This window comes from Leopardus geoffroyi, chromosome C3 (genome assembly GCF_018350155.1).
Source record: "Leopardus geoffroyi isolate Oge1 chromosome C3, O.geoffroyi_Oge1_pat1.0, whole genome shotgun sequence".
Taxonomy (NCBI): domain Eukaryota; kingdom Metazoa; phylum Chordata; class Mammalia; order Carnivora; family Felidae; genus Leopardus; species Leopardus geoffroyi.
Window position 1 is genome coordinate 26836520 of NC_059338.1, and position 21410 is coordinate 26857929.

At 53.4% G+C, this 21410-nt stretch overlaps 1 protein-coding gene and 1 long non-coding RNA gene across 3 annotated transcripts in view; one reads left to right on the forward strand and one right to left on the reverse strand.

Annotated features, from left to right (window-relative positions):
• PLEKHA6 (pleckstrin homology domain containing A6) overlaps positions 1 to 21410 on the forward strand; it is a 145792-nt gene that overhangs the window by 90607 nt on the left and 33775 nt on the right. Inside the window, 5 exon segments of the mRNA XM_045456331.1 lie at positions 10293 to 10373; positions 11055 to 11169; positions 16436 to 16540; positions 17196 to 17268; positions 20077 to 20177. Coding sequence (XP_045312287.1) covers positions 10293 to 10373; positions 11055 to 11169; positions 16436 to 16540; positions 17196 to 17268; positions 20077 to 20177 — 475 coding nt within the window.
• On the reverse strand, positions 183 to 18692 carry LOC123586833. Of its 2 annotated transcripts, none has more exons than XR_006706982.1 (9): positions 17991 to 18689; positions 17694 to 17749; positions 10498 to 12393; positions 9676 to 9794; positions 8899 to 8947; positions 5351 to 8242; positions 3963 to 4060; positions 2555 to 3499; positions 183 to 1555 (listed from the first exon to the last, which is right to left on the reverse strand). It is a non-coding gene; the product is annotated as an uncharacterized LOC123586833 (long non-coding RNA). The 2 variants fall into 2 exon arrangements; XR_006706981.1 differs by lacking the exon at positions 183 to 1555 and having other exon boundaries at positions 2347 to 2700; positions 3343 to 3499; positions 17991 to 18692.

Consider the following 21410-nt stretch of genomic DNA (forward strand, 5'->3'; position numbering starts at 1 on the left):
GTTCCAGAGAATCAAAACATATTAGAACTGGAAGGTGGCTTGCAGAGACTCTGGCCCCGTGCTGTCCAGATAGACTGCTGCACGATGGTAGAGTGCGCCATGGCTGTCTGTCCCGTGTGGTCGCCTCTGGCGACTGTGACCGTTGAGCCACACGGTGAGATGTGGCTAGCATGACGAGGAACTGGCATTTTAATTTGATTTCATCTTACTTAATTCCAATGTAAATAGTCCCATATGACTAATGGCTACTAAACTGGACGGCACAGCTTTAGAATAATGCTACTTGTTTTATGTGATCCCTTTAATTTATTAATGATTATAACTTCAGCAATTGCCGAGGAACGATTATGTGCTTCCAACATGCGATCTTGTTTAACTTAACATCTCTGGTGTCACTTTGTTACAGATGGGGAAACCACTGCCCTCACCCTTTTCCGTAAGGGTAACCCACACACTCTCCATTCTTTGACTCTATGGGACAGCCTTCTTCAATAGTTCTCTAAGTCCTTTCCTTTCTAGATCTCACTTCTCCTCTCTGGGATAGCAGGGGGAGCACTCTACAGCTGTCCTCAGTCCACAGAGGGGGAAGACGGCAATGACCTTCCCCAGGTACAGCCATTTTCTGGCCCGTTCCACTGGTGGCCTGCGTTCCCAGGATCACTTTGGATCCTCCCTACAGCAGACAGCAATCTGGGGAGATGCCTCTGCCCTCAGAGCCCTTGGCAAGCTCCCCAAGCACATGGGAAGTTCCAGACTCCTCACTCCCAGCAGAAGGAGGTGTTCGGAATTTCCCACAATCCATCTGTGTCCCCCAGTCTAGGAGAGATGAGCAGCTGAGCCCTCCCTGGGGGGAGGGGCCGGCTTGGCTCCCCCAGGGCAGGTGAGGGGTGATGCTAACACTAAAGCTTTGCTGCCATCCGCCTGCCTTTGCCCCCCCCTTGCTCCATGCGCCTCCCTGAGATGAGGGCTCCTCCCCCCCAGAAGCAATTGTCCAGGCCCCTGCTCTCTGCTCCCATTGATTTACTGCTCTCCTCTCCCCCAGACAAAGCCCCTGCTTCATAGACTCTTATCAGCGTGGGCTGGCCAGTTGGGAGGGGGGAGGAGAGGAGGGGGCCCTGGAGCATATGGAACCTGCCTTCACATCCCCCAGCGAGAGGGACCGGAAGCTGAGCCCTCCTGCCTCTCTCACTCACAGTTCCATCTCCCAAAGTGCAGTGGCACACATCCACTCCTCCCACTGCCTCTGCAACCACGGCCATCACCCATTCTGTTCCTACTGTGTGTGAGGTGCTGGCCAACAGCAACCGAGGAGGCCCAGGCGGTAAGCAGTTTGCGTGCGGCCGCCCTTCCGCATCTCCGCACCCAGGCAGGTGTTGTCGGACTAACATTCGTGGGTACCCCCCCGCCCCCGCTCCATGTCACACACGGTCCCCAGACCTATGGCCCATGGGCTTACAAGTAAGAGGGTTTGTGTCTCTTATCCCTGTGTTCTTGCAGCCAGCCTGGTGGAGCAGGTGTCTCCCTCTGAATCATGAAGCTTTGTCCCTCTTCTTTCCTGGAGACAAAAAAGGCTCAGATTGGACAAAGAGCAGGAACTTTGTCTCCTCTCTCCAGTCACTAGGGTTGGGACAACGGACCTCAGCTTCCCTGCCTCTGATATGGGCCTTGTCTTCCTCCAAATGCAAAGCCCAGACCACATGAGCTTAATTTATCCCCTTTGTTCTGAACCCCTTCATCTGTGTTGTGTACTGAACAAGGCCTACTTATTACCATTGGTTCATTTTTTTAATTATTGTTCTTTTTTAATTTTATTTTTTTTAATTTACATCCAAATTAGTTAGCATATAGTGCGACAATGATTTCAGGAGTAGATTCCTTAGTGCCCCTTCCCCACTTAGCCCATCCCCCCTCCCACACCCCCTCCAGTAACCGTCTGCTCCATATTTAAGAGTCTCTTCTGTTTTGTCCCCTTCCTTGTTTTTATATCATTTCTGTTTCCCTTCCCTTATGTTCATCTGTTTTGTCTCTTAAAGTCCTCATATGAGTGGAGTCATATGATGTTTGTCTTTCTCTGACCACTTTCACTTAGCATAATACCCTCCAGTTCCATCCACGTAGTTGCAAACGGCAAGATTTCATTCTTTTTGATTGCCGCGTAATACTCCATTGTATATATATACCACATCGTCTTTATCCATTCATCCATCGATGGACATTTGGGCTCTTTCCATACTTTGGCTGTTGTCGATAGTGCTGCTATCAACATGGGGGTGCATGTGTCCCTTTGAAACAGCACGCCTGTATCCCGTGGATAAATGCCTAGTAGTGCAATTGCTGGGTCGTAGGGTAGTTCTCTTTTTAGTTTTTTCAGGAACCTCCATACTGTTTTCCAGAGTGGCTGCACCATTGGTTCATTGTTGACACAAGGAAGCTGAGGCACAGGACAACTTGACCCTCCCCGGTTGCTGGATTGATAACTGAGAAGGCATTTGTAGCCTTGGAGGGTGTGGAAGGAGGGACATTAGTCTGGTTGCATTGTTCTCTGAACACTTACTCTGTCGAATGCTTTCCCTTGGGGTGAGGTGGGGTGGGACTGTTGTCTGGGACACCAGAACCAAATCTGCTGAGCTAGGAATGAAGAGAGCTGGTTCCAGTGACCTTCTGGAGGCTCGGAAGCAGACAGCTGGGCCGCCTCAGCTTCTGAAAGGTTGGGGTTTGGGGATTTAGCTCAGAGCCGGGGGGGGGGGGGGGGGGGGGGGGGAGACAGTAATTAATTAGTATCCTGCCCCTTTATCTCGTGGGACTCTTGCTGACTGTCAGGAGAAGGCGGCTTGGAGGCTGAGGGAGGAGACTGGGGCCTTCCCCCTGCTCCCATCAGGCTTCACCACTCAGGAAAGGCTGTGAGGAGGGAAGGTGGAGCCAGAATGACAGTCCTTCCTAAATTTCCTTTCCCTTCAGCAGGGAACAAAACCAAAGCGTGAGGGCAAGGAAGGTGAGGAGCCCCAGGGAGCTGCGTTGCCCCAGTTCTCCCAAGTTGGGTCAGGCGTGGGATGGAAAAGCGGGAAAGGCCCCTCTCGTCTTGCGTCCTGCACATCACAACTTCTGGGCCCAGAATCCCGATCTTGACACTTGCAAGGGCCATTGGTGTTCTGACAGTTAAGGAATGGCGGCTTCAGGAATGATGTTCAGTAATTCGTGGACCAGAAAGGGCAGGGGCCTGGAGTCCTGTGGGCCCCCCCTCCCCCGTGGTGTCTTTGGATCTCTGGGGGGGGGGGGGGGAGGTCGGGGCAGGCACCGGTGGGGAGGTGAGGAGGGGGCGCTCAAGAGCTGCTCTTTACTGACCAACAAGGGAGAATTTCAACGTTTTCATAACATAGCATGGCTGTGCTGAATATCCACCCCGGTTATCTTCATTTTTCAGAAGATGAATGGAATCACATAAAGTAAAATCGTCATCGTCGTCGCCGTCGTCATCACTTTGAAGATAAGATAATCCAAGCTGGGGCACAAGATCAGAATGAACACTCCCCGCAAACTTCCCCTCCCTGAGATATCCGCCGCTCCCCGCCGCGCACACGCACACGCGCACGCGCGCGTGCACGCTACAAACAGTGACCGGGACTAAAGAGCCCGCGAGAGCGCAACCCTTACCCTGCCGTCTGGGGCTTCTTTCCAGCCCAGGGCAGGGGCTTGGAGATAGTGCGGCGAGACCCCAGGGAAGGACACGGTGGGGAAGGGAGGAAACCTGACGCTGGCCCCCTGATTTGTGATTTCCCCTCCGTTGGCTACTAAGCCAGCTCATCTGCTTTCTATCTGAGGTAGGGGCCGAGCTCCGGGTGAACATCCCCGAGCATTCCACAACCGGTCATAGTAAGGGAAATGTGTTTTGGCCCTTTGGGGTGGGGATGGGGGCTGTGAGGATAGGCAGAGTTGAGCAGGAAAGGGGGCGGCCCGAGTCTTACCTTTTAGCCGCTCAGCCCAGTGGCCTAGCATTTCAGGACATTCCAAGCTTGCTTGGCAGAGGACGCCCTATTCCTGCCCTTTTGGAAATGACTGTGGCCTGGGAGGAAGGATGGTGCAAGGGCAGAGAGGAGAGAACAGGTACCGGTGTGAGGCTGGCAGCTGGGTCCCCGGAGCCCGCAGAGCTGGTATTTTGCTCTGCAGGCAGCAAGCACGTGGAGAAGAGACAGTGCCATGCCGAGGTGCTCCTTGCCACCTGCAGATCCCCAGGAGAGCCACCGGGGCCTGACCTCCTTTGGCTTCTTTGTGTGGCAGCAATAGGCCGGAGGACAGAGGGACTTTGGTGGGGAGAAGTTGGCTAGGGCAGCGTATTTTTCCCGAGGAATGATCAGGAGAGCTTCAGTGGTCAGGCACACCAGTGCTGTTGGAACTGTAAACCGAGCTGGTTTTAATTGGGACAGAATGCCGGAACAGATAAAGCTGCTCAAAAATAATGATGAGACATGGTGGGGAGGGAGGTGGGGAGCTGCAGCCAAACCTCTCCCTACCTTCCTCCCTCCCCCCGCCCTCCGGCAGCAGCCGTCCCAGGAGTGTGGATGGCCTCGCTTGGAATTTGCTAGCTGGGGAAAAGAAGGAAGTGGGAGGGATGGGCCACAGGCAGCACCCCCCGCTTCCCCCCGCTCACCCCATGTCCTCTCTCCATATAATGAGCTGTGATGCCAGAAGCCAAAGTGCTCTCTGGATGGGGAAGCCTAGCCAGGGCTAATTCTCTGTCAGCAGATTCTCGGGAGCTATGGAAATGAGGCAGCTTGGTGTAGGGCAGATAACCAGGAGGGGCCCAGAGGGTGGAAGGCGTTGAGTATATTTTTCTAGTTGTTCAATATTTATCACGGTGGGAGCTCTGGGCATCCAACCTGGGTGTGCGTGCACGTGTGCAACCATGCATGCCTACGAAGGGTCGCGGAGACTGGGGTTGAATTTGCTGCCTTTGACCGTGTAGTGCCAGTAGCCCTCTAGACAGATGCCGATGCTTGGGGAGGATGTTTGGAGACAGATCAGTACTGGGTTATCTTTGTAGTGAGGCTGTCACCAGGACCTGGAGACTGAGGGCGCCTCAGGAAGTAGGGAAGCCCTAACTAGGAAGGAGAGGCGGATGCCCGGCCTCTGCTTGTTGTAATTTACTGGTATTGGCACTTCTGGAACGCCAGCCCCCGCCCCACGCACATAGCCTTCTTAAACCTGAATGGTATGTTTTTCCTTTTCTAGCTCCGGCACCTGGCATGTTTCTTGATTTGTTTTTAAGCAAATTAATCATCGCCATTATCTCTTATGCATAAAACATTTCACAGTTTGCAAGTTCCAGCTATTATTTCATAGAATTAGAGGGTACCTCATTTGCACACGAGGAAACGAATAACCAGAGAAGTCAGGTCACGTTGCTAATTCCCGTTGGATCTTGGACTGTAAGCCTGGTGTTGCCCAATTCTCTTTTCACTGGTGGCACTGCCATTGGGGCCACGTTTGTAGGCACAGTGGATAAGGTGGCCACCCAGTGGGAGATCCAGGAGTTTAGGGATGTTCCTGCCTCCATCACACAATCTGCTTGACTGCTTGAGATTCTCCCCTTTTTTTTTGGGGGGGGGGTGGAATCAGGAGGTCCATTTGGAGATGTACTCATAACTATTTGTTCCTGAGAAATGGAGGCCTTTGACATCCCCCCCACACCAAAAAAAAAAAAAAAAAAAAAAAAAAAAAAAAAGGAAAGAAGAGAGAAAAAATGAATCACCTATCCTTGTTTCCCTTTTAAAATATCCTGCACCTGGTAAGTTCTTCTTGACGTCTACCCTAAAATGACAACCTGTCATTCTGTGCAGTTTAGTGGTGAAGGAAAAGAACCCCAGCTAGGCATTCTGTGTGCCTGAACCCTGAGGATTTCAGAGTCCTCGACAAGCAGGGAAAGCCCCTGAGCCTACATTCCTACTCCCTTGTGCTAGCTTCACTGGGCATGGGAGAAGTAATTTAGCTTACAACTTAAGCAAAGCCTGTGGGAGGTTCCTGAGCTCAGCTTGAAGAGAAAGGGGATATTTTTTGCCTTCTAGAGGAAGAAAACTCATTTTCCCAATGCACCTCCACTCCCTCCTCCTGTACAGATGAGCTTAATTTTCTTCCCCTCCTAATGAAGACGGATCAAAGCCAAGCTATATATTTGAGGGGGAGCCAGGCAGGGGAGCTGAGTGAAGGGGCGAGGGGGCAGAGACAGAGCTTCTCTCACGGAGAGGAAGTAATTAATTTTAAGAGAGAGCAAAGGTAGGGAGGCCCTTGGTAATAGAATGTCAAACTCCAAATGCAGGTGGCTAAAAATTAAGGTGGAGCACGGAGGGTTTCTTTTGTTCGTTCATTCATTCACTTGTTGGTTCAACAAATATTTATTAGGCACCTACTGTGCACAGGCAGAGACCTCAAGCTGGCACCAGAGGAGCGCCCAGATTCCCGCAACCATAGCAGGGCTCAAATAATTAGGCTGGGCCAGAGAGAGATGGGATCTGGTACCCAAAGGCTCTTGTCACCATTTGCAAAAGTACCGCTAAATGGTTGAATATATTGACCGTTTGGATTTAGGATTAGTTGCCTCAGTATCAGTAGCTGTTGACCCCAGCTCTAGCCAGCCGGCTTGTCTTGTCATAGTTAAATAATAATGTTGTCTGCTCGCTTTTGCATTCACTGATTGCACGGTTCTCTGAGTTGTGACCTCGATCCAAAAAATTAGATCCGCCCTCCCCTTTCAGTGTCTGTGACATCACAGAATTGCCATAACAACAGACTATGATGTCAACAGACTGCCTGGTGCTGCGATAAACGACCATGCTGCTCAGAAGGGATTCTGTCATCCGAAGGCAGAAATGGAATAATATGGAAAGCCAGAGGAACTGAAATTTGATATCAAGAAAGAACAAGTTGGCAGCATAAGCTGACAGCGGGTCTGGAGCCTCCCTTGCTGGAGCCCTTTGTGAACAGCCAGGGCACTTAATGAGATTGATTGCAGAGTGAGCTTGCCTGGAGGCAGGGGGTTGGAAGAGATGACCTTCAGAAGGCCCTTGCAGTCCCAGGACCCTCAGACACACCGAGGGCATTAGGGAAAGGGGAGATCTGATCGTCTTCAGGCCCTGGAGAGTTCAGGGAACTTCAAGGCGATGCAAACCTCCTTTGCCCCTGAGCAGATCCGACAGTCGCCAGCTGGGATTTATCATATGGCATCTGGGAAGATTTTCAGAAGTAAACACACGGTGACCCCCTCTGAGCCCTGTTTGCTGCCCTCTTCCTCACACGCTTTGGGAGGAAGCTTTCCTTCCAGTGCACCAGAGCAAAGAAGCCAGGTCCTTGCCACCAGCTCTGGCTCCCCGTGCCCCTCAGCTGGACCCCAAACGGAGGGCAAGCCAGGCGGGGCTGGGTCCTAAGAGAGCACGTTTGGGGGGGGGGGGGTTGCTGCGCAGAAGCCCCCCTCGCTGTGCCCTGTCTGCGCCGAAGTCTGGGAAACTTAATCTCAGCTTCTAGGCAGTGGCAGCAGCCGAGCCTGGAGCTTCTTTTAACCCTCGTGCCCGCGGGATCAGAAGGGTCTCTGCGAAGCACGTGGATTTCAGCCCAAGGGCCTGCGTTCGGGGCTGGGGGTCGGGAGGTAGGAAAGACCGTCTTCCTGCAGGCCGCGCAGATGGGAGCGCGGCCCCAGACGGCTCCGCCCGCCCGGCCACTCTGTGTCCTTAGCTCAGGGAGGTCGGACTACCTGGAACTTGTACACCTGCTCGGCGCCCGCCCGCCTCTGTTTCAGCGTTTTCTCCTCGGGGACCTGGACCGGGAGGATATCATCCCTGCTCATTTAATCTGCCTCCAGCACTCAGACGGCAGCATTCGGGTTGGATGCTAGGAAGCCACGGGCCCCCCAGGGCACCTGGGCACCCCCTGCCACCACCCGGGGAGAGCCCCTCCCCCTCGCCTGGTGCCGGAGCCGGGAGGAGGGGGAGCCAGCCGCGCCTGCCTCGCGCCCTGAGCTGGCCACCGGGACCCGGAGGACTTACTTCTCAGAGGGATGGTAGGAGCAGGGTGGCTGGCAGGTCCTCTGAGGCTGCCGAACAGGGGACAGAGCTGCCAAAAGGATGTTGAAGTTTCGGGCTGATCGGCGGGTCAGGTAGGGATTTCTTCAGTGGCCGGTGAGCCGAGTTCCGTGAGCAGGCTGATGGGCGGCTCACTGGGTCGGGGGCTTCTGAGCGAGGGCCCTGCCAGACCTGACCTGGAGAAGGAAGAGGAGTTAGGTCAATGGCTGCTGCATTGCAGTGCTTGTGAAGGGGAAGCTATTTTGAAATTGGTAGCGCCGGGATGGAGAGAGGACGTCATTTGTAGGGGTTGCTGGGTAGGAGAGTCTGGGGCAGGGAGCAATTCGCTGTCCCTTGAGAGACCTGTGCCGGCTGACAGCAGACTGTGTGTGCTTCTGTGTGTGTGTGTGTGTGTGTGTGTGTGTGTGTGTGTGTGTGTCTGTCTATACCAGTGTGTGTGGGGAAGGTTCCGGCAGTTAGCACAGGGAACATGTAGCGGGCTGGACGTGGGAGGTGGGGAGCAGGCGGTCTGTGCCACCGGAGAAAAGCAGAGATCTTGGCACCTCGAGGACCTTATTTTCACAAACTGCTCGCCTCCCGATGGGGGAGAGGCGGGGGGCGGGGGGGGGGGTGACTGGAACCAGTTACCCTTCCTTGCAACGACGCCCTGCAGTTGAGGAGAGCATCCCTGTTGGAGGGAGGAGGGAATAAAGTTTGAGACGTGGAGAGCAGGTGAGCAATATGCTGGAGTTGGAACCCAGTCCTGGTGGACACTGGCCAGATTTAGGGTCCTGGCCGGCAAGCGCAAGCTGCAAAACCCTAGATTTCCACATAGAGTGTGGCCACTGCTCACCGGGCTTCTCTGCACAGGGCTTTGGATTCTATCTGAACATGGCTGGGAGCTGAAAAAAAAAAACCCACCGTTTGTTATTATCTCTAACTCCAGCAGACAGCCCAGGGGCTGAGATTCCCGGACTATCGAAGAGGGGTCTCCATAAGGTTACTTCTCACGTGGAGGGGAAGGGACCAAGCTAGGCTCTCTTTCCTCGGGGGCCGGCTGGGGTGCCGCATGCCAGGCAGCCCTGGCTGGTCGCTGTCAGAGTGCTCAAGTGGCGTGGTGTCAGGACCCCCCCCCCGCCCCAAGCCCCAAGCTTGGCATGGCTTCAGCAGGCACTGTCCAGGTGCCTGCTTCTTGGGGCGGACTGAGACTGTTCTGGACTCTCACAGCATCTGTCACGAGGGATGAGTGAAGACCTTAAAACTCACCCAGTCCCCCACTGGCTAGATGCTTGGATCCTACAATGTTCTTGCCAAGTGGTCCCCTGTTCGCAGAAGCCATCTTCAATGGCTGCCATTGGTGGCTTAGACCCACAGCACCAGCCCTCCTCTAAGGTCTATCTGCTACCCTTTTCACAGACTGTCTGTCTCCCCCAGAAGCCACCAGGAAACTAAGCTGACATTCAGCCAGCCAGAGAGCCACAGCAGGACTTCCCCAAGGAGCCTCCACAGCCCTGCTCCCCATCTGCTTCTGCACAGACCCCGTTTCCTAGCAGCCTGTCCTCCCAGCACCCCAGCCCACCCCAGGCCCCAGCATCCCTTAATTAGATGTGACTGTGGAGCCGGCACTCACCTCGATGCCTGATGGTCCCTGGGGCCTCAGTACATCAAGTGGCCCCTTAGATGCGGGGACCCTGGACTGGAAGCGTGAGTGGGTCCCAGCCCGAGCTCAGGAATGGAGTTTCTGGATCTCTGGTTTCACGTAAAGCAAGAGGTGCAACATAAAACAGGAGAGAAAGGAGTCCCAAGGTCACAAGGGAATTCTTTCAGCAAATAATGAGTGAGCAGTTTTTATGTGGGGCACGGGCAGGAGCAGTTCCTGGGAGAGAACCTGCCACACACGAAACCTTGGCTATTGGAGACTCCCGCCCCACCCCACCCCCCACTCACTTACAAGCCCAGGGTCACCACTGAAGGGGTTAAGTGGGACGTATTTCCAGCCTCAGCGATCTGTGTAAGTAGTTAGCACTGACTAGTGAAAGGTGTCTCCCTACCCCCCACCTGACTGCAGCTGCTTTTTCTGCAGCCCAGCCCCCCAGCCTGCCTCTCCTGGACCCCACAGATGACAGAGGAACCATCTCCTATGGGGCCATCGGGGCCCTGTCACTGCCTGGGGCCCACCCTTCCTTTAGCTTGTGTCTCTGCCTTCTCTGTCTTTATCACAACCTCTCTCTTTTTTTGCCTCCACAGCCACAATGAAAGACGGAACACGTTTCTGCACCCAGTGACTGGCCAGGTCCCAGAAGAAAACAAAAAATTTAACTTGAAAACGTATGTCTGCCCCCATTGGCTGCTTGACCTTTCCAGCCTTCCCCACCCCCACCCCCACTGCCACTTTGCAGCTGGGAAGGGGAAAGAGGGGGTGTGGAGAGCAGAGGGAGTTAGGGTCTCTCACCTCAGTCCTGAGGAATGGAAGCTTCTAAGGGCCATCCAGCTTGTTGACCTCACCCACTTTTCCCAGTGTCTCCCAGATCTCAGGCTCGAGGAGTGAGATAGTTTTGAGGTGGGCGTATCACCCAGGGGCCTTTGAGGGAGGTGCTGAGGGAAGGTGATATAACCCTGAGAGCCAAATGTGAATTCCTCTCGGCTTCCTCTGTGGATCTCGACTCAGTGAATGGAAGGAAAAGAAAGACCGTTAAATGACTCTCATATCCACTGAGGCATTGTGTCTCTTCAGTTAGAAGGAAAAGGAGTTCCAGAGTCCTAAGGTCTAGGTTTTTAAAATAAGTTTACAGGAAAGAAAGAGGAAAATGCCCAACCAAGATTACTGGCATGTGGTCTCAGAAGAGCGGAAGGAGCAGCTGAGGTGACCTCTTGATAGCGCTTAGGGGATGTGATTTTGTGCTGATGCGGGAACAGTGGGTGGCAGGGTAGGGAATACAGCTAGGGCCCTTCCATTCTTTCTGGGTTCTGACCAGTCCCTTTCTTCTGTTTTCATCAACCTGAAATCAGATCGGCCTTGGACATGTCCAATAAAGCAGGTGGAAAACGCCCGGCTATCACCAACAGCGACACATCCAACCACAACATGGTGTCCGAGGTCCCCCCAGAGCGGCCCAGCGTCCGGGTAAGTCTAGCCCCCAAGGCAAGCTGTCAGGTAGGAATCCTAGGAAATATGCTAGCCTGTCCAGCTGTTTCAACAGTCTCCAAAGAGCAAGTGAGGTGATGCAAGAGGGGTGGAGCACAGGAAGGGAAGAGGGGTCAGACCGGAACCTTATAGAAGAGCAATCTCTAGACTGGGGGTTCTCAACCTTGGCACTGTTAGCATTTGGAGCCAGATAGTTCTTTGTGGTTTGGGACTGTCTTGTCACTGTAGGATGTTAAGCAGCATCCCCAGCCTATACCTGTTTGACGTCAGTAATACCTGCCCTGTGACAACCAGCGTCTCCAGACATTGTTAAATGTTCCCTGGGGCACAAAATTGCCCCCTCCTCCACCGATTGAGAACCACTGATCTAGGGGGACGGCAAAAGAGGAATCATTCTTGGAGGAGATGCCAATTGAGAGCTCAGAAAGGAAGGAGAGCCTCAGGAGGCAGAAGTAATCCAGACAAGAATGTGGCACAGAGGTCCAGTAAGATAAGGGCTAAAAGCGTCCATGGGGCGTACCACTGGAGAACCTGACAGGTGGTGGGATGGGGGCAGAAGGCGAGTAGGAGAGAGTTAAGAGGAGATGGGAGGGCAGACAGACGATGAAGAGTAGAAACTAGTCTTCTAAGAAACTGGACAGTAAGGGGTAGTACAGTCATATAATAGAGTGCTCTCCAAAAATTAAATTGCACGAGAGCTATGTGTATTAACGAGGATGAATCTTGAAAATGTAATGTTGGGTTAGAAGCAAGTTGCAGAATATGAAAAACGTGCTATCGCTTACGTAAAACGGACATGAAAGTGATATGGCATATGTATAGGTATATTTGTAGTACAAGCATGTAACCACTGCCAAGCTGACTAGTTTTGGGTCAGCAGTTGCCTCTAGGAAGGAAGAAAGGTAATGAGATTGAGGAGGGGCTCAAAGGGAGTTTCAGCTGTATTTGTCACGTTTTGTTAGAAACCAACAAAGTGGTGATTTATTCTCTACTTTTCTGAAGTGTCTGAAATATTAAAATGTACATATCTGTAAAGAAACTTCACTGTTAGGGGGAATGAGGGGTAGGGGACAGAAGCCAGAAGATATGCAAGATGGCAGGAGGTCTGCTTGGTCCATCTTGTTTTGTTTTAAGATGTGCGAGCAGGAGGGGCATGGCCCAGTGATGGGTTCAGGAGGAAGGGGACAGCCGTGAGTCTCATTTCTGTGGAGACAGGAGAAGTCCGATGCAGAGGTGCTGTTAGCCTGCATAGGGAAGGGGTACTCCTGAGCTACAGGGGAAAGTCATGTGAAGCTAGGAGGTGGGGGTGTAGAAAGTTAAAGACGTTCCCATCTGACGTCCTCAACTTCTACAGGGAGGTAGGAGGTAGGGTTTTCTGCAGAGAGTGGGGTGGGTGGAGAGGCAATGAGGCTTGAGAATATGCCCAAGGTTTGGAGAACAGGAACAGAGGACAACGAGGGGAATATGAAATATTGTGTGATAACGTCGAACGGTCAGCTGAGGTCACAGACTTGACTCTGGCTGACTCCAGTCCACAGTTGTGTGTGGTTTTACTCCAGCACCACTCCCAGACTGGCTGTGAAAGCAGGGAAGGCAGACGGTCGGATTAGCCTAAGGTTGAGTGGTGCTGGGAAGCCGTGGCAGAAAGATAAGGAGGCGAGAGTATGGAGGGTTTGGCAGGAGAATGGCTGAAGTGGTGAACTATGGGAGTGGCTTCTAGGCCACAGAGCGGAGGTGAAGCTATGGCAGGTGAGAGCCTGAGAAGGAAGGGAAGGATTTGCGGATTTGCTTATTCTTAGTGGAGTAGGTGATTCGGGTGCCTAATCTCAGCCTTTATATGTGGATTTTTACTAGTAAAGTTTAGAAAACAATTTTATTCCCCAGATTGGGGGGTGCTTTATAATAAATCCCAATTTCGGGGCGCCTGGGTGGCACAGTCGGTGAAGCGTCCGACTTCAGCCAGGTCACGATCTCGCGGTCGGTGAGTTCGAGCCCCGTGTCAGGCTCTGGGCTGATGGCTCGGAGCCTGGAGCCTGTTTCCGATTCTGTGTCTCCCTCTCTCTCTGCCCCTCCCCCGTTCATGCTCTGTCTCTCTCTGTCCCAAAAATAAATAAACGTTGAAAAAAAAATTTTTTTAATAAATCCCAATTTCTTCTTTCCTTTCTTCTGCAAGTATTTGCTAAATGTTTATTGTAGCCGGATACCTTGCCGGGCTCTGGTGACGAAGAGATGAATAAGATTCAACTTCCTCCCTACAAAGAGCTCAGAGTTTGGAGAAGGAGCTGGAAAGCCAACAGTTCCATTGCAGTGTGACATGCTTTAGACTGCAGGAATGGACAGACAGGAAGGGCAGCTAACTGCCCCGGGGGATCCAGGAGGTTTTGTGGAGTAGGGGGCGTCTACACTGGGCTTAAAGGATGAGTTGGGATTTGTTAGGGAACAAGGGAAGTCCTGATCCCCCTGTCTTCCATGGGTCATGAGCAAAAGCAGGGAGGATGGGAGAGAACCACCAGGAGTTTGGCCTGACCGCAAGGGACCTGTTGGGTAGAGAGGCAGAAGGCAGGTCATGGGCCCGGCGACTCTTACAGACCTGCCTTGTGAGCCATGCCAAGAAACTGAATAGTCTTCTAAGTGGTGAGAGGTAGTAAGAAACGTTAAGAGAGCGTCATGATTACCCTGTTTTAGAGAAGTAACCTGACTCGTTCCAGAAGGTGCATAGCAAGAAGAGATGACGACCCGACAGGAAAGAACAGATCCAAGAACCATTAGGAACATAGACTCACCCACCTGTAAATGTAGGATAAGAAGAGGAGGGAGGAGGGAATGGTGTGAGACGGTTCAGAGTTCTAGTTTGGGCAAGTGGGTGGATTGTAGTACCATTCACCAAGTGAGAAATACAGAACAGGCTTGGTTAGGAAGACAACGGGCTTGGGTTTGCATTTACTTCATCCTGGCTGGACAACCTGTTACAAAATGGACCGGGGCTAGGGGAGAAGTCTTAGGTACAGATTAGGGAATTTTCAGCCCATTGCTGGTAGTCAAGGCAATGGGTATAGATGAGATACATAGACAGCGTGGAACAAGAAAAATGAGAATTTTAGAAGTTTGGTCAAGGTCCACCAGTTGAGTAAAGGTGGAGATTGAGAAGGAGCGGCCACAGGTGGAGGAGCTGAGAAGAAAGAATACTGTCACAGAAACCAAGAGTCGCAGGAAGCAGAGAAAGTAAATGCTCTCCAGGGTCTTAGGATGACAGCCTAAGACTGAGCAGCCTTAATTCAGTGACATTGCAATTGCCACTTCAGGAAAGAGGTGCAGGGGGGTTAGGAGTAAACGCGAGGAGAGGATGTCAGGACTCTTCCCAGGAGAATATTCCTGCAGGGAAAGGAGGGAAAGTGTTACCTGACGACAGGCAGTGGATGTAGAGTTGAGGGGGCATTCTGGTGTGTGTGACGGAGAGAGGTGGAGGGAAGAGAGACAGACAGAGACAGACTGATGCCTTAAGGTGGAGAGGACTGAGCCCATGTGCCCAGGAGAAGCAGCCAGTAGAGAAGGAAAAGTTGAAGACAGATTTGAGAGGAGATTATGAATGGAGCAAAGTCCCAGGAGATGGCGGGTCGAATGTGTTAGCCTTGAAAAGGAAGACGACACCTCTTTTGACATGGAAGAGGAAGAGGGGATGAGTGGTGAGGACAGTAATTTTCTAGGTAAAAGGGTGTGAAATTGAGGAAGTGCATGTCTGATCGCCCGATTATCTGTGTGTTGGCGGGAGGGGAGCCAGGTCCACCGCGGGGGAAGGCAGAGGGGGAGCTCGCGGGGCAGGGAGCGGAATGATGGCTCATGAGCTGTGCTTGGGGACGGTGGTCTGTGGTGGCCTCATCTGTACTGCAGTGTGCTTCTCCTCTGCCAGAACCGTGCTCTGGCAGTGAGTGCAGGGAGAGGATAATTTGATTGCTCGGGGATTTTGAGTTTTAGAGAAGGCCAAGCAATGACAACGGATGGGGTGTTTGGGAGGGTAGTTGACCTATTCCCATGTGGGGCCTGGCCTTCTTAAGTAATTTTTTTAATTTTTTTTAATGTTTGTTTATTTTTGAGAGAGAGAGAGAGCAAGCGAGGGAGGAGCAGAGAGAGAGAGGGAGACACAGAATCCGAAGCAGGCTCCAGGCTCTGAGCTGTCAGCACAGAGCCCGATGCAGGGCTCGAACCCACAAACCGCGAGATCATGACCTGAGCAGAAGTCAGATGCCTAACCAACTGAGCCACTCAGGCACCCCTGGGCTTCTTAGGGAAATAGATACGACCAAGAGGCGACTGACGAATCCAGAAGAAAAGGGGAGGCCTGAGGAGCTGGAGATGCCAGTGGAGTAGAAAAGCTGATGGTGTTGAGTAATGGGGTGAGCAAGCCCAAAGGACAGGAGGGCGTCAGGAAGTCGAAATCTCAGAATTGAAGATGTCAGTGGTGAAGGGGCCTGGGTGCGACCAGGTCAAAGGTGCGGCCATGGGAGTGAGTGCTGGGGTAGAAGCGAATGGTTTTGGAACTGAGGACCTCACGGTACTATCAGGTCAGGGCAGTGGGTGGGTCATCATCAGGGACAAGGTCACGGTGATGGCAAGACTTTGAATGAAGGGGATGATTGGTACCAGAATCCTAAGATTCTGAAGGAATGATCTAGAAGCTGACAGTGATGAAAAGGGCTAAACAATGGAAGATCAGGGGTGCTTCCAGAGTGATTATTGCCAGCATGTGGAAGGGTGACAGTGTCCATGTGGCAACAAGGAGCTAGGAGAACACTTGTGTATCCTCCCTGCTCTGTGCTATGTCGGCCATTCGAGAGGGAGCGGGACTCTGACAGGATGATGACATCGGGAATGTACTTGTCTTTGGATGGGTGCCAGAAAGCTTTACAAAAGAGTTGGGGAGTCAGGGCAGTAGAAGAAAGCCCGGGGGCGAAATGAAAAATCTTACTTTCTGTTCACAACAACCACCACAACAAAACCCACACCATTGTGAGACGGGTCGGACTGATTTTGAGCCCCATTTTAGAGATAAGAGAAAAGCACCGAAGAATTGGACAGCTGTGCCCTTGAGTGAGGACAGATCCAAGAGTCCCACCTGGTCCTCTTGGCGTGACGAGTCCCCCAGGCGTGGAGAGAGATACAGCTCCCACCGAGGGTAGCTTCCGTTGCAGATAGAGCAGAGAGGAGGACAGGAAGAAAGTCAGGCCTGCTTCTCTCTCGGTCTCCCCAGGCAACCCGAACATCCCGCAAAGCCATCGCTTTTGGGAAGCGCTCACACTCCATGAAGCGGAATCTCAATGCACCTGTCACCAAGGCGGGCTGGCTCTTCAAGCAGGTGAGGCCTCCTCTGCCGGTCCCCCCACCATGACCGCCGCTCCGATTCCTCTGTATTTCTGAGTCCCTGCGTGTTTTGGTATGTGCTTCTGTATCCTATTTTTGGCATATCTCTGTGAATCTCCTAATTTTATAAAGACTCAGAGAAGTTGAGTATCTTCCCAAAATCACACAGAAAAATTAGTGTCAAATATGGGAATCCAGCCAGGTCTCCCGATGGGCAGATGCAGTGACTTTGAAGTACGCTGGGTCACCAACCCCACGAGAGCACCGTCTGGCTCATTCTCAGCAGGTCCCTCTTGCTGCGCTAAGGGGACTGTCCTTAGTCTAGGGGTCCGCTAATTCTTCCCAGTTTGACCTTGCCACTCTGCCTGACTGCCCTCTGCCCACTTATCCTGGCTCATCTCTCACCCCTTTTATCTTCCCTGGGAGAGATGCTGAGGCCCAGAAAGACAGAACTGGAAGGTCGCGGGCAATAGCCCAGGGTCCGTTTCCTGCGCCCGAGGTCTTAAGGGGGTTGGCTGCCACTGGTTAGTGGCAAATCCGCAACCAGAGGCAGGATGTCCTTATATAATTCGTGCCGCACACCTTCCCCTGCATCCCCCCTCCCGTGCCCAGCTCACGGTCCCTCCCGTCTGTCTCCACGTGTCCCACAGGCCAGCTCCGGGGTCAAGCAGTGGAACAAGCGCTGGTTCGTCCTGGTGGATCGCTGTCTCTTCTACTATAAAGGTGAGCTTCGCTTCCACTGGGGCTGGCAGGGGCCACAGGAAGGCAGGGGCCACTCTTGCTTGTCCTGCCAAATCATCAGGCTCTGCTTCGGGTGGACGTTGGTCAGTGGACCAACGGTGGCCGGGCGGTGGCGGGGGGCGGGGGGGGGGGGCTATGCAAATATGCCCCGTAGCTGCCGGCACCTGTGGGTCCTGACGGTGGGGTGAAGACAGAGCCCGCTTGCTCACGTGCTCGATCACGTCACATTCGACAATACTTCCCGGGCACCCTCGAGGTTTCAGGCAGTGTTCTAGGTCCGGATGGAGGACACAGTGGGTGAACAGGAAAGTCATGTGACACGCGGTGAAGTCCTGGGGTGGGGGATGGGGTAGGAACGGGAAGGAGAAGAGGAAGGTCCCTACTCACTACTAGGTAAGGTGACCTACCGATCTGGGCTTGTGTGTGGAGCTTCCTCCCGTAGCCCTGGAGTGTCCGATCCAGTCTGTGGGGGCAGAAATCGCAGTGTTGTTCACCGCTGTAGCCACAGCACCTAAAACGGTGCATGGCACGTGGTAGGTGCCCAGTGTTGAGTAAACGAACATCCCCCAGCTTCTGTCCTCTCCGTGCACCCCTACACTCACTCTCTAGCCTCTCAAAAACAGAAAGAGAGAGAGAGAGAGAGAGAGAGAGACCTAATAACTTTGGTGAGGCAGCCTCCAGGAAGTTATTTTTAAAATACGTACAGCAACGTTGTGTCAAGGAAGGCACCTTGGGAGCTAGTGAGGGCTGATGACAGCGACGGCCGGCCCCGTCACGCTGACGCGGGGCCACAAGAAGAGAAGGGCAAAGTGATTTTGCAGCAGGAGAGGCTGTTTCTTTTCCTCCATGCCCCGGGAATGGCAGAGCCCTGCCTCCTCTGGGCCTCCTGGGGGCAATTCAGTGAATCATTAACTTGCACAAACAAAGGTTGTACCCAGTGACCCTCCAGAATGCTGCTGTCCCTGTGCCCTGCGTTGCTGCCACCTGAACCCGAGGAGAGAAATCAGGAAGGGGCTGCATATACAGGATCCAGTCACAGAGAAAACCCCAAGATGGGGGGAGAAGAATCCGCCAAGGCTTGGTCCCTGGCGCTGAGCCTCTGGGACCCAGGGCTGACTGGAGCCAGAGTATGAACGAATGTGAAGGAAAGCCAGGCCCTCTGCAGACAAGAGACTCTGGGACTGGCGTGAGGGTAGAAACTTAAGAGCTGTGAACACAAGAGGCGCTGTGATGGGGGCCACCATCCACTGAGAGATGCGCTCAAGAGACCCCGTAAACACTGGCCTGGAGACTACCAGGCAGAAGGCCATCACCCCCAGAAGATGGCAGCCTCTGTTTCCCTGAAGAAGCCCTGGGTCCCCGGCCCTGGGTTCCTCCTGATCCTTTGGCTTAGCCCTTCCTCTGGGTACCATGCTGGAGTCTGCATAGGAAGCTGGACCTTAAGCCAAGTATCTTATCTAAGTGATGAGGAAGAAGAGAAGGGGAACCCATGAGCGTATAATCCCAGAGACCCCTTCTGAGCCCTGAGGGTTTTGCAGGGTCTCTAGCCCCAGGACTCAAGAGCTATCCCAGGGAAGTGGGGAGAGGCTTGCCAGGGCCTCATAGTTGCTCCCCCCCCCCCACCTATTCCACAGAGCACCCCCACCTTCCGTGGCTCCTGCTGACACCTGGGGGCCTGACTAGCTAATCCATCCGGCTCCTTTGGAGAATCGGGGTGAATTATGTAACAGCCTGGCTGTTAGCCTGATCCGGGGAACAGAGGGCCAAGAGGTTACGCAGGGGCATGTCTTCCTGTGGAGACATGGGGGCCATAGAGGGGAAGGCAGACCCCTGTCAGGAGAGGACAGAGCAAGCTGCTGGGTGCCTGGGAAAACCTTGGAAACAGTTACCCAGAGGAGCCAGAGCTGAAGAGGGGACTATCCTCTCTGCCCTGCCCGATCCCATTATCACCCATGTGTATCCCTGTTGGAATTGTCTTGCTTGCAGAGTCTCTATAGACAGGAGAGTGGTTAAGAATGCCTGCTCGGGGGGCACCTGGGTGGCTCAATTGGTTAAGCGTCCGACTCCGGCTCAGGTCATGATCTCACGGTTTGTGAGTTCGAGCCCCGCGTCGGGCTCTGTGCCGGCCGCTCGGAGCCTGGAGCCCGTTTCAGATTCTGTGTCTCCCTCTCTCTCTGCCCCTCCCTCGCTCACGCTCTGTCTCTCTCTCAAAAATAAGTAAACATTTAAAAAAAAAAAAGAATGCCTGCTTGGGAGTCAGACTTCTTGGGTCCAAAGACCAATCCACCACTCTCTACTTAAGTAACCTGGGACCAATTACTTAACCTCTCCGCTGTGTCTCAGCCTCCTTCCCCAGAAAATGGGGTAGCAGCAGGACCTTTTCGTGGGATTGTTGGTACGGTGAAATCCTTTAAGGCAATTAACTTAGAACAGGACCCGGCGTATAGCAAACCCTCCGTAATGTCAGTCGTCACTTACCTGTTTACCCTAAGGTAAGCTCCTGGAGGGTGCGTACCACTTCTCTCTCGTTCGCCTCTCTAGTCCCAGTATCTAGAACCATGTCTGCAAGGCCGCCGGGTTCCCTACCTCCTGTGAGCGTCCCTCGCGTTGTTGTACAGAGCACACCCTGGGTGCTTGGTGGGTGGCGGCCCCGAGTCCTGACAGGCCATAGATGAGCCACAAGTATTTATCGGTATCTGTCGTAAGAGGGCGGATACCCTCCTCTCTCTCTCCCCCTCCGCGTGGGCCACGGGCACGTGCGTCTCACCCGGGCCTCTGTTCACCCGACAGATGAGAAGGAGGAGAGCATCCTGGGTAGCATCCCGCTCCTGAGCTTCCGGGTGGCGGCAGTGCAGCCTTCGGACAACATCAGCCGAAAACACACCTTTAAGGTCAGTTGGCATTTCTCTCCCAGGCCAGGTGGGGGAGGGGGGCCTGCTCTTGTAGAGCACGCGGGACTGGAGAAGGATCACGAGCCACCTCCCCAAGGAGCACCCCCAGTGATGGCGGAAGGAAAGAGTAGGCAGTGACCCCTGGACTCACTACAGGCTGTTGTAAGGCTGAGGAGAGGCCCGAGAGGCCGCCTCCTCTTACCTCGGGAGTCAGGTGGGGCCCGTGGAGATGTGGATGGTGGTCCCACAGTTGTTCCTGGGGGGGGGGGGGGCGGGAATGAACCCTCTGCCCAGCGGCCTAGTGTCGGTCGCTGCAGAAATTCCTCGCAGCAGAGGCAGGGGCCGTGGCTGGTGGGGTTCTGACATCCTTTCTGGAAAGGTATCCTCCCTACACCGAGCCCGGAGGACTGGACCCCCGGTCACACCGACTCAAATTTCAGCCTCTAGAGAAAATCGGGAGTTGGGTTTGATGGCAAATCAAGAAACGCGAATCTCCCAGTAGAGAGCAGTTTGGGAGAACAAGAGTGTGGGAAGACGGGCCTCGCATGGGCCTGCTCAGTGTCACTCCCTGAGAACCCCTGGGGAATCCACCCATCAAAGACGCACTTGCAGCTGGCTCATCACAGGCCAGTGTTTTTCCACATTTAAAAATTCATGACCCACTGAAAACAATAAAAACCCCGTGCCCTTTTTGTACTTGATGACGCAAAGACCATAGGCTCCTTTCACTTCCAAATATAAAATCAGGGTACCAACCATGCCTTGCCCTAGCACAAAGCCATCTGTCCCCTGGTTGAGAATTGCCGTCCACGACCCTGAAAACCTAAAGCCGTGGTGTTAGGTGATAGAAACTGCCGCTAACACCAGGTCAGTACCTGAGCCTGTAGGACCTCAGAGCCTGCCGCCTCCTGTCCTTCAGACTCTGCTCACCTGACTGTGGAAGAGAGGTGGGCCGCGTGCCCAGGTGTCGCTCCAGAGGACAGAACCAGGAGGGGCTTCTTTGGCACATAATTAGTTCCTAGCCTCCTAGGGTCCTGTCTGCCAGAGGTGTGAACAGAATGAGCAATTAATAAAACTCTGGCTCCAGGGAGCCAGGTTCTAGCTGGGGGAAATAGAAACAGGTTGTTTAACCAACAACAGAAAGTCCTACTATACACATTCGCGCACACACCCACACAGTCAAACAGCCTGTCTTACCCTCCCCTCCAGACCTGTGCACAGACACATCCACAC